The 13243-nt window shown below is 42.7% G+C and overlaps 1 protein-coding gene across 6 annotated transcripts in view; it reads left to right on the top strand.

The window, feature by feature from the left end:
* Positions 1–13243, top strand: part of dock3 (dedicator of cytokinesis 3) — a 1242443-nt gene that overhangs the window by 943502 nt on the left and 285698 nt on the right. For all 6 annotated transcript variants that reach the window (XM_059649508.1, XM_059649506.1, XM_059649505.1 and 3 more), the window contains one exon: positions 6899–7023. In XM_059649508.1, the coding sequence (XP_059505491.1) occupies positions 6899–7023 (125 nt within the window). The remainder of the gene's footprint in view (positions 1–6898; positions 7024–13243) is intronic.

Raw genomic sequence — 13243 nt, 5'->3', positions numbered from 1 at the left:
TCAGCTTTTGTGCTCCTGAGATGCTGCTGGGCCTTCTGTGTTCATCCAGCCTCACATTTTGTTATCTTGCCTGTCATAATGTTGCTCTGGTAAAATCTTCACAAGTAGAACTTTGGACTACTTAGAAAAAGCAAGTTATGAAATATTTTAATAAAACCCCGCAAAAAGTTAAAGTCCTACTCTCAGAACGGCCACAGCACATTCAAACAATTCTATGAGACTTTGTTGAATGAATAATTAATGTGTTCAGATGGCATTCTTTCTTTCTTCCTTTGTAACGAAAGAAACAAAGCTTAAAACCAGAAGTGTGTTGACAGCTCAAGAGTATTGGCACAAATATTGCACTTTATAGCATTATAAAATTATGGTATCCCTGAAGCAGCACCGCCATTATTATATTTTTAATATGTCCGCACACACTCATTTTCTGCATTGTTGATTTTACCAATTAGAAAAGATGAGTAATTTGGGCATAATCAGGAATTTCAAATATTTTACACTAGACACTGCTGTTCAGATATCTTCTTGTCTCAAACATGAAGTATACATAAAGAATATGTCATTGTTTATTTTACTGCACCTGTGAGTGAGTTTGTTTCCAATTTATGGAGACATGACTAGAGCAGACACTCAATGAAACCATCTAAATACTGCAGTGTGCTGCTGAATATAATGGTTTGCCTTGCTTCAATGCACATGAGCAAACTTTTCCCTGTCACCTAAATAGATGTAGAAAGGTTATTGTAATTCTTGTCTATTAACGTTATCTGGAGCAGTATTATTTGCATTTTAGGTCAACATATGTTAATATTCAAATGACAGGTGAATGGTGAGGATATTAAGGTGACCATGCATGCCAAGTATGTTATACATTATTCTATTATTGATAAGTTCATAATGTTCATATTTTAAGTGCATTTATTGCGGAACACTGCAATGGTTGCACCTTTTGAGTGGGCTAACACCTCCACAGCCTGGGTTCTGTAATTGTGCATTGTCGAGCCTTCCTTGATGGTTTCATAAATTCATCAGACTGCAAGACTCCCAGGTTTAATCCTTTCTATCCTGAGTGAGCTGACTTCACCTGGCTTGCAACATGAAACTACAACATCTTCTGGGCTTTCGTGGAGAAAATTGGCTAAGATTCCTCCATCATCTGGTGACTTCAATTGAAAGTACATTAATTAATTTAGTGTATTATTTGAATTAGCAATTGCACAGTAGTTACTGGCCTGGTTTTAGAGCTGTAAAAGTGAACACAGTCAGGCATGGAAGTGTGTGTTTGATTTTAATCATATTATTGGAGGCATCCTCCTCCAATTATTTTCAAGACATGTAATGAATCCGGAGCAGAGGCTGGTCAAAATCTACAGGTCAGTGTTCCTTGCCTTTTTCCCTACCGCGCCCCCCCCCCACCCCGCCACACCCGGCTCCCGCACCCCCAAAATAAGCAGCAAAGGGCTCCTGGAGGCAGGGAGCAAACTATTTCATTTCATCTGGCTTATATTTAAATTGCTTCCTTCCTTTGCTCTAATCGCAGGCTTAATACTATATTCCATTCACTGTCTTGGACATCAGAACATAATGAAGCAAACAAAATTATCCCAGAGTATTAAAACCAGGAATGTAGTTCCGAGTGTCTCGAACCATTTGCACTGGATCATTATTTAAATTCTCAACATGGACAGGTTGACCTAACAGTCTTCACCCAATCCACTCATCAATGATATCAGATGTAAACCCATCAATAAAGTTGCATTCAGAACTTCTGAGAAACTGTTTATTTATCATGTTAATGGGAGAAAATTAGCAAGAAAAAAAATAGGCTTCACTATAGGAACTATAATGTTTTAGTTACACTGACAGTGAACTACCAACTTTCCCTTCCTTTTCTCCAGACATGTAAGCAACTTAAAACAGTCTTTGGATCTTTCCTGAAACATACCATCTTGTGAAGTTTTGTATCCATTTTTTGGCAAGATTGAGAATCAGGAGCCCACTTCATGTATACTTCCCATCTGAGTTCTTTCAGGCCCTTGCTTTACCAGAAGTAAATTGAAACTGAGACATTTTTCTCTTGTCTATGTGGTGTCAAGGTTCAAGTCAGAAACATGTAAGCTCCCATGCTCCCTGGTTCCTCAATTCCATTTAAAGCAAGTAACAGTGAAAGACCACCGAAAACCACGGTCAGACACACTTTTTTAGGCTATCTTCATTTTCTTGTGCATTCAGGGTTTCCAATTTCATATTCAGAGAGAACTGCAGAGATGGTTTGATACCTACATTACAGAAATCATCAATCTCAATAAAAAGTAACTGTATTTTAAATTAACTGCAATCAATACACAAAAGATGATTTTGTACATTTGGTTCATTACTTTAAATTGAGTAGAAATGATCATCAATCACAAAGAAACAAATGAATTGACAACCACTGGAAAATGAAAGTGTTGACATGGAATTACAAAAATCCAAGGATTTTTCTCCATGTTCAATCACACAGAATATAAACACCAACAAAGTATCTGGACCAGATAGTCCATTATTATGCTGTATTATCCTTGTAATATGTTTAACTTACCTGTTGATCACTAGCCAGAAACAAAGTTACATATGACCATCTATTTATTACTTTTGATAAACCAGTTGGTTCGCAAGGTTGGATCACATGGAAAATAGGGAGAACTAGCCATTTGGATACAGAACTGACTCAAAGCTAGAAGACAAAGAGTGGTGGTGAATGGTTTTTCAGACTCGAGGCCTGTGACCTGCAGTGCACTGCAAGCATCAGTGCTGTATCCACTGCTTTTTGTCATTTATGTAAATGATTTAGATGTGAACACAGGAGCTACGGGTAGTAAGTTTGTGGATGACACCGAAATTGGAGATGTTGTGGACTGCCAAGAAGGTTATCTCAGAGTACAATGGGATCTTGATCAGATGGGCTAGTAGGCTAATGAGTGGCAGATGGAGTTTAATTTAGATAAATGTGAGGTGCTGCATTTTGGAAAGGCAAATCAGGGCAGGACTTATTCACTTAGTGGAAAGATCCTGGAGAGTGTTCCTGAACAAAGAGAGCTTGGAGTGCAGGTTCATAGTTGCTTGAAAGTAGAGTCACAGGTAGACAGGATAGTGAAGAAGGTGTTTGGTACACTTGCCTTTATTGGTCAGTGCATTGAGTATAGGAGTTTGGAGGTCAGGTTGTGGTTGTACAGGAGATAGCAGGAACTGCAGATGCTGTAGTCAGAGTCGAAGCTGTGTGGAGCTGGAGGATCACAGCAGGTCACGCAGCATCAGAGGAGTCGGAGGGTCAACATTTCATGCCTAGATCCTTCATCAGGACTGGTGGGGGGCAGGGAGCTGGGAGATAGATAGAGAGAAGAGGGGTCAGGCTGGGCAAAGATAGATGGAATGGCGATAGGTGGATGCAGGTAGGGGAAGTGGGAATTACTCAGTGGGTAGGGTGGGGCCGGATAGGTGGGGAAGGAGATGGACAGGTAGTGTCAAGTCAAGGAGATGAGGATGGCCGGGAGGGTTGGACATGGGATAAGGCCAGGGATTGGGGAGACTTTGAAACTGGTGAATTCTATGTTTAGGCCATCAGGCTGTATACTCCCAAGGCGTAATATGTGGTATTATTCCTCCAGTTTGTGTGTGGCATCATTGTGGCACTGGAGGAGGCCCAGGATGGACATGTCACCAATGAAGTGGGAGGAGAAGTTAAAATAGTTAGCAACTGTAAGGTGTTGTCCATTATAACTCCTGGAGCACAAGTGCTGCTCGAAATGGTCCCAGAGTCTATGCTTGGTCTCTCCGATGTAGAGGAGGTCACATCATGAGCAATGGATACGGTAGACCAGGTTGGAGGATGTACGGGTGAACACCTGTCAGATATAGGCAGTTTGTCTTGATCTTCAGGTGGATGTGAGACGGGAGGTGTAGGAGCATGTGTAGCACCTCTTGCGGTTGCAGGGAAAGGTGTCCGGTGTGGTGCTGTTGGTGGGTAGTTTGGAGCAGACGAGCGAGTCCTGGAGTGAGTAGTCACTACGAAAAACAAACAGGGGTGGGGAGGGATTGGAGGCCAGAAGTTCAGGAAACAAAAGAGATGTGGTTGAGGGCATTTTTGATCAATGGAGGTGGGAAGTTGTGGTCCTTGAAGTAGTAAGACATCTGGGATCTATTTCAAACCCACCGACTCCCATGACTACCTTGACTATACTTCCTCTCACCCACCGCACCTGCAGGAATGCGATCCCTTAATCTGAATTCCTCCACTTCTGTTCCCAAGATGGAGCATTCCACTCATAGACATTCTAGATGTCCTCCTACTTCAAGGATCGCAACGTAGCCCCATTGATTGAAAATAACATCAACTGCATCTCTTTCATTTCCTCCACTTCTGACCTCAAATCCCATTCCCCCAACAAAACTAAAGACAGAGTCCTCCTGGTACACACATTCCACCCCACCAAGCTCCGCTTCCAGTGCATCATCCTGTGATATTTCTGCCACCTATAATCCAACCCCTATACCAAAGAGATATTTCCATCCCCACCCCTATTAGACTTTCATAGGGACTGGTCACTCCGCGACTCCCCTGTCCGCTCCACACTCCCCGCCAACCCCACCACACCAGGCACCTTTTCCTGCAACCGCAGGAGGTGCTACACGTGCCCCTACATCTCCCCTCTCACCTCCATCCACAGCCCAAGACAAACTTTCCATATCCGACAGGGGTTCACTTATACATTCTCCAACCTGGTCTACTGTATCTATTGCTCCCAACGTGGCCTCCTCTACATCTACGACCAAACGTAGACCCGGTGACAGATTTGCAGAGCACCTGCACTCTATAGACTATAATCAACAACACCTTATGGTTGCTAACTATTTTAACAACCTCTCCCACTCCCTGTGTCACAATGATGCCACATGGAAATTGGAGGAACAATACCTCATTTTCCACCTCGGTGCCTACAGCCTGATGGACTAAACATAGAATTCCCCAGTTTCAAAATCTCGCCAATTCCTGGCCTCATCCCATGTCCAACCTTCCCTCTCATCCCACTCCTTGACCTGACACTCCTTCCCCACCTATCCACCCCACCCTTCCCACTGAGCAATCCCCACTTCCCCTACCTGTATCCACCAATGGCCATTCTTCCTCACCTACCTTTGCCCAGCCCCACCCCTCTACCCTCTATTTATCTCCCAGCTCCCTTCCCCCTCGCCAGTCCTGATGAAGGGTCTAGGCCCGAAATGTTGACTCTCCTCCTTTGATGCTGCCTGACCTGCTATGATCCTCCAGCACCACACTGCAGCTGTACACACATCGGTTAGTCCGCTTTTGGCATATTGCGTTCAATTCTGGTCTCCATGTCAGAGGAAGGATGTTGTGAAACTTGAAAACATTCTGAACAGATTTACAAGGATTTTGCCAGGTTTAGAGTGTTGGAGCTAAAGGGAGGGACTGAATAGGCTGTGGCTGTTTTCCCTGGATTGTCAGATGAGGGGCATAGATAGGGTGAATAGCCTAGGCCTTTTCTCCAGGGTAGCAGAGCCCTAAACTCGAAGATATAGGTTTCAGGTAAGAGTGGAAATATTCAAAAGGGACCTAAGGAGCAACTTCTCCATGTAGAGAATGGTGCATGTATAAAATGAGCTGTCGGAGGAAGTGGTGGAGGCTAGTACAATTATGACATTTAAAAGGTGTCTGGATGGATATGTGAATAGGGAGGGTTTAGACGGATAGAGGCCAAATGCTGGCTAATGGGACTGGATTAAATTAGGATATCTGGTTGGCATGGGCAAGTTGGACCGAAAATTCTGTTTCTGTGCCGTGCAGCTCTCTGACTCTATTTGTACAGAGAAGCGATCTGCCAATCTTCTAGCACAAATTATTGACTCTCAGTATACTGTGACTGAGCATTGAACAGAACCATAAGGACCTCTTGGAATGCAGAAATACTGTCGACTTGGCTTACATTATTGAAGATTTGCTTCTAATAAAAAAAGAAGTGCTAGTACATCTTGGGCAGTTACTTCTCAAACTCCCATATCTGCATTGGAATTGCATGAAGTCATTCAGAATTACAATCAGAACTTCAGAGTTACATATCCCTGCTGTATGGACTAGAGGTGAAAAAGGATTAAGTATTTTGAACAACGTTAAGAACTACCTTTGTCTGTCTCTTTATTCCGACAAGGAAAGCTTACCCCATAGAGAAATTAGCACCATCTTATTTATATTGCAGTGGAAAGGTCATGTACAGGTTTTTCAAAAACACTTAGAAGGATTGTCGGACTTTGGAATTATGGGGCACACTTGATTCTTGGAACAGCGTACATTAAACATGGTTACTATCAACTATCCCAGTAACTTCATAAACCAGAAATATGACATGAGTTTGCTCGGCAATTTTTCCAATGGAAGTTCAGCAATCTTGACTGAATTTTTATAAATTTGTAAAAAAGCATAATGTTTGGCAGAGCCAGCAATGTAATGTAGCATCAGTACTTCACCAGTCATGATCATTTCATGCTCTACTTTGCACATTGCTAGCAGAGAATCATGTAAGACATTTTGCCACTTTTATGTAAGTGGAATAAACCAATAGTTTGAAAGAAAAATGCAGTTAATGGAGATCTAAAAAGCAGAAAATTGTAGGATTGCTCAATAATTTATTAGGAAAGGTAACTTGCTGCCTTAGGAGTGGCATATATATATCTTGCTGACCACATTCTTCGGATACCAACCCTATATGATCCATTGTTTAGATTAACTCCAGAGCTGTGGTTTAAGTGTACACGAGCTGCATATTCACCCATCAACTTTACATTATTCCTGTTAAATTTTTATCAGTGATATTTTTGGGCATGTTATGTGACTGTCCTGCAGGTGACATCAGAAACGATTTGTACCTCACATTGGAGCGAGGAGATTTTGAGAGAGGTGGAAAGAGTGTACAGAAAAACATAGAAATAACGGTTTACGTACTTTATGCAGATGGAGAGACACTTAAGGTAAGATTTTTTTAAACTTGCTGAGAAATTCTCTTGATGCTCAGTTAGAAAATGTAGATGCCAGTACTGTACTGTAAAGAAGACAATAAATTGGGAGATGATTAGTACATGTAACAAAGGCAGTATATTATTCACTGATAACTTTAATCTTCATATAGATTGGGAAAATCAAACTGGCAGAAATAGTCATGGGATGAATTCATAGAGTGTAGAGTGTTTTCTTTCCTTTTGTAGGAGAGTTTTGAATCTAGGACGTAATCTCAGAGTAAGAGGTTGCCCATTTAAGACAATGATGAGTCAAAAGATCTTCATCCTGCACTGTTAAATTAACTCAACCAGGGTGTCAGTATTGAGGGATGCCAACAACAGCGTTCTGTACCTTCAAGCTAGAAAAGAGAACACTGCCCAGAATTCCCACAGCAGGGGACCATCTTTCATTCATTCTGCAGAAAGATGCACTGGCCTGAATCTTTTAAGGAGTGATAATCACTGTTGGTTTGCCAGTCTGCTCTTTCATCTTTTTGCAGCAATGCTGGTCCACATTTCTGGCTGAGACTAGTGAATCTGGTCTCTTAAAAATGCAGAGCCTATTGAAAATCAAATTCTCTCCTCATGCTGGATTAACATTGGCTGTCAAAGCATGTTGTTTTTTAGGATTTAAGGCTGCTTTATCTTGTCAGGCGTTTATTCACCCTCACACTAAAAAGCATTGATACATTTAACCATCTTTTCAGTGTCTTAGTGAATGAGGGTGAGTGAGATAGGTAGGTTAGGGGGAATGATAGCATGTAGTTGGGTTGGGAGGTGGCTGAAATGGTAGGGCAGTAAGATGGCAGTTAGGTATGGTGGCAATAGGGTAGTCATGGCAGCTTTGGAGATGGACACGAGTTAGGAGTGCAATCAGAGAGTTGGGGGAGATGTTAGGAGAGTTTCAAGGATGAGTCAAGTGATGGGGTCTAATCAGTTCATGTTGGAGGAAAGGGTTTGGGGGAAATCGGAAGTCAGAGACAGTCAGGTCAGGTGGTCACATCAGATCGAGTCAGAGGGTAGCCAGAGAGTTCCTGACTTTTGAGGTGCGAGTTCTAGTAGGCTGGCTTAGTAGGGGGAGCCAGAGTAATCAAATGGGTTTTTCAGGGTCCAAAGACAGAGGTGCAAGAGGGTGGGATGTCAATTGTATAGTCCCCAGGAGTTAGACATAGTTCATATGGGAGTTTGAAGTGTTGAGAAGAAGCATAAGAAAGGCATTTAAGACCATGACATTTGCACAGGTACAGCTGCCGCTGTTGGTGTTACGCAACAGAGACTGTACTGTTAGAGAAGATTCCAAACGTAAGGAAGTCAAGCCACTGAAAGAATTAAAATGTGAGGAGAAGAAATTAAAGTTTGAACTGTTGAAGAACTGGCAGTGAATTAATGAGCAGGCTGGTATAGATTGGGTAGCAGGTACAAAATTTAAGATGATTGTAAGAGGATTTGAGAGTAATCAGGTGAATATTGCAGGGAAGCAGATATTTTGGATTTTCCCGGAAATTGCTCCACCCAGTCAACAGCACAATCTGTCTTTTCTTTCTTTCCTGTCCAATTTAGCTGGTTAAAAAATGAATGTGCTTTTGCTTATTCAGTCAGTACTTCACAAATTATAACAGTAATATATTTTGAGTTTAGCAGCATAAATTAATATATGGAATTGAAGTTAAGATAATCCAGGGTCAGCTTTTGTATTCTGACTAATGCTATTTCCGATTGTTTAGTTTTTAACGCAAAGCAACTCCTCAAATATGCATTCTGATTGTATAATCAGCATCACAGTTTACATAAACATATAAAAAGTCAAGACAAATGAACAAAAATAAAAGATAGTGATTCTTTATTACTGTGATTTTGATGCTTAAAAACATCTCAGCCTGTTTGAAAGATTTTAATACAAACATTTGAACATAAGGGAAATACTGAGCTTTCATAAATGAGTTATGACACAAATTTGCAGGAAAAACTGAGCATTTACACATTTCAAATGGAATCTTGTTTTTCTGTGACATTGTGTGAGCCTTAAAGTAGGAGGTATTTCCAGATGTTGGCAGAGTAGGCTTTTTCATGCAGCTACATTCTTCTCATCTCATTAGATTCAGTTGCACAGCTAAAATATCAAAATTTATGGGTAGGCAGGCAAGAAGTATTGGTGTGTATATCCACCAATCCCTTAAGATAACAGGACATGCAGATAAAGTGGTTAAGAAGACATATGGAATGCTTGCCTTCATTAACCGAGGCATAGAGTTGAAGTGCAGGGAGGTTATGCTGGAACTGGGCTCAAATAGAGTATTATGTACTGTTCAGGAATCCACCTTATAAGAGGGATACAATTGACTGGAGTGCAGAAGAAATTTACCAGGATGTTGCCAGAACTAGAGAGTTTTACGAAGATAGACTGGGGTTGTTTTGGAGCAGAGGAGACTGCCAAGGGGCATGATTGAGATGTATAAAATTATGAGGAATATAGATTGGATAAGAGGATACTTTTCCCATTGGCAGATGGATCAGTGACTGTGGGTATAGATTTAAGGTAAGAAACAGGTTGTTTACAGGGAATGTGAAGAAATAATTTTTCACACAGATTGGTGGGAATCTGTAACTCCTGTCTGTAAGCATGGCAGAGGTAGAAACCCTCATAACATTTTAGAAGTATTTAAATGTATGCTTTTGATGTCAAGATATACAAGGCTATGGTTAAAGTGATGGAGAATAGGATTAGAATAGTCATGTGTTTGTTTTGGACCAGTGTGTACTCACTGGGTCGAGGAGTTTTCTGTGCTGTGGGTCTGTATGATTCTACAGGATGTTCCAGGCTGCATCTTCTGGATGCCTTATTTAAAAGGGCACTTCACTATTTGCAAAATTGATTTGATAGCCATTGTAGAGATATCAAATATTAAACCCTGAATTAATGAGGGTACATGACATTCAACAAAAATGGAAAGCTAGGTAAAGATGGTGAGACTGCTTTGTTTATCAAGGATGGCATTTGTACCATAGTTCAAGATGATCTTGGTTAAGGAGATCAAGTTGAAAAAGTTTGGGTGTAGATGAGGAAATATAGGGGGAAGACAAAAGTCACTAATGGGAGAAGTCTGTCGGTCTCCTAACAATAGTCACAATAAAGGACAAGATGTCCATGAAGAAGTAATAGTACGTGTAATAAAGAACAAAATTAATCACTCCGCCCACCGCTGGTGCCAACGGAACTCCGCCCACAGCCGACGCAACTCCGCCCACCACCGAAGACAGCGGCACTCCGCCCATCGCAGACGGAACTCTGCCCACAGCCGACACCGATGGAACCCCGCCCACAGCTGACGCCGACATTGCTCCGCCCACAGCCTCCACAGCCAGCAACCCCAGAGAAGACAGCCGCACTGAGCCCTGCTGAATCTTCCCCATCCCCCAGACCTCCCACTGACGGAAGGCGAACGGTCAGTCCTAAACAAGGGGCTCACCTTTGTGCCCCTCCACCCACACATCAACGAATACCAGTCACGTTTGGACATAGAGCAGTTTTTCCACTGCCTTCGCCTCCACGCTTACTTCTTTAACCGGGAGCCCAACCGTCCCTCCACTGACTCCCTCTCCCGCCTCCAACATTAGTCCTCCTCCTGGACACCACCCCCAGGCCTCCTACCCTCCCTCAACCTCTTTATCTCCAACTGCTGTTGAGACATTAACCGCCTCAACCTCTCCACCCCTCTCACCCACTCCAACCTCTCCCCCGCAGAACGGGCAGCCCTCCACTCCAAACACAACCTCACCATCAAACCCGCAGACAAGGGAGGCGCAGTTGTAGTATAGCGCACTGACCTCTACATCGCCAAGGCAAAACGCCAACTCTCTGACACCACCTCCTACCGCCCCCTTGATCATGACCACACCCCCGAGCACCAAACCATCATCTCCAACACCATCCATGACCTCATCACCTCAGGCGACCTCCCACCCACAGCTTCCAACCTTATTGTTCCGCAACCCCACACTGCCCGTTTCTATCTCCTTCCCAAAATCCACAAACCCGCCTGCCCTGGCCGACCTATTGTCTCCGCCTGCTCCTGCCCCACCGAACTCATCTTCACTTACCTGGACTCCATTTTCTCCCCTTGGTCCAGGACCTCCCCACCTACGTCCGTGACACCACCCATGCCCTCCAGCTCCTCCAGAGCTTCCAATTCTTTGGCCTCCAACACCTCATTTCCACCATGGACATCCAGTCCCTATACACCTGCATTCCTCATACGGATGGCCTCAAGGCCCTCCGCTTCTTCCTGTCCCGCAGGCTCGACCAGTCCCCCTCCACTGACTCTCTCATCCACCTAGCTGAACTTGCCCTCACCCTCAACAACTTCTCTTTCGATTCCTCCCATTTCCTACTGCGAAAGGGGGTGGCCATGGGTACCCGCATGGGCCCAAGCTATGCCTGCCTCTTTGTAGGTTACATGGAACAGTCCCTCTTCCGCACCTACACAGGCCCCAAACCCCACCTTTTCCTCCGTTACATTGTTGACTGTATCGGCGCCGCCTCTTGCTCCCAAGAGGAGCTGGAACAGTTCATCTATTTAACCAACACTTCCCACCCCAACCTCAAGTTCACCTGGGCCATCTCCAACACATCCCTCACCTTCCTGGACCTCTCTGTCTCCATCTCAGGCAACTAGCTAGATACTGATGTCCATTTCAAGCCCACCGACTCCCACAGATAAAAGGCTCTGATGAAGGGTCTAGGCCCGAAACGTCTGCTTTTGTGCTCCTGAGATGCTGCTTGGCCTGCTGTGTTCATCCAGCCCCACACTTTGTTATCTTGGATTCTCCAGCATCTGTAGTTCCCATTATCTCTGTAATCACTGGTAAACCCATTTTTTATATAAACTGGATGAATCACCAGTTTATATAAAAAATGGATTTACAAATGATTACTTTTGTTCTTTTATTACACGTACTATTACTTCTTCATGGACATCTTGTCCTTTATTGTAATGGTAATGGTAGCCTAAGTGAGGAGTTCATAGAATGCTTTTGAGGTTGTACTGCTCTAAGAAATTTTCTAGAACCAATCAGAGAGCAGGTCATATTATAATTGGTATCGTGCAATGAGACAGGATCGGGTAATTACCACAAAATAAAGGTTTCCCTAGGTAGCAGCAGCCATAGTATGATTGTAATATCCAGTTGGAAGGAGAAAAGATTTGGTCTAAGATTAGCATTTTAAACTTTAATAGGAACAACTATGTGGATGTGAAAGCTGACCAAGCAGAACTGAACTAATATATTAGGCTAGGGGATATATCAATAAAGATATGGGGATATATCTATAAAGGAATAATTTAAATACACGGATAAGTACATTACTACTGGAAGTAAACATTCCAAAGGGAAAAACTGCCATCTGTGGCTAACAAAAGAAGGAAGGGCAAACATCAAACTTAAGGAAAAAGCAAATAACTGTGCAAAAATGAACGGCAGGTCACATCATTGATTAGAATATAATGAAGGACAGAGAATGACTAAAAGGTTAATCAGCAGGAAGAAATTAGAGTATGAGAGGAAGCTACCCTGGAATGTAAAAATGGATAGCGAGCATTGCCACAGAGAAAGAGTAAGTAAAGTGAATGCTGGTTCCCTAGTGAGTGCTGGTTCCCTAGAGTGAGAAAGGAAGTTAATGATAAATAGAAACATAAATAAAACGAGTAGGTGTGGTCCATTTGGTATCTTGAGCTTATTCTGCAAATCAATATGACCATGGTTGATCTTCCTACTCAGTACCGTGTTCCTGCTTTCTCTCCATACTCTTTGATCACTTTGACCTGAAGAACTATATCTGATTCCTACTTGAAAACATTAAATGTTCAGCCTCAATTGCTGCCTGAAGAAAGAGAATTCCATTGGTTCATGAAATTTCTCCTTATCTGTCATAAATGACTCCATATCCTTAAACTATGACCCCGGTTATTGAACTTCCCAGTCATTAGGAACATCATTCCTACCTTTACCCAGTCTCATCCTGTTATAATTTCAGAGATTTCTATGAGATCTCATCCATTCTTCCAGGCTCCAGTGAATATAGTCCTAACCAGTCTCTTTGCATATTATCCTGCCATCCGAAGAATCAGTTGTGGTAAGCCTTTGTTGCACTGCCTGAATAGCCAGAAGATCTTTCCTCCAAATAAAAAGGAAATAA

The sequence above is a fragment of the Stegostoma tigrinum genome, chromosome 11 (assembly GCF_030684315.1).
Source record: "Stegostoma tigrinum isolate sSteTig4 chromosome 11, sSteTig4.hap1, whole genome shotgun sequence".
NCBI lineage: Eukaryota > Metazoa > Chordata > Chondrichthyes > Orectolobiformes > Stegostomatidae > Stegostoma > Stegostoma tigrinum.
This window is presented reverse-complemented; position numbering and strand designations above follow the sequence as displayed.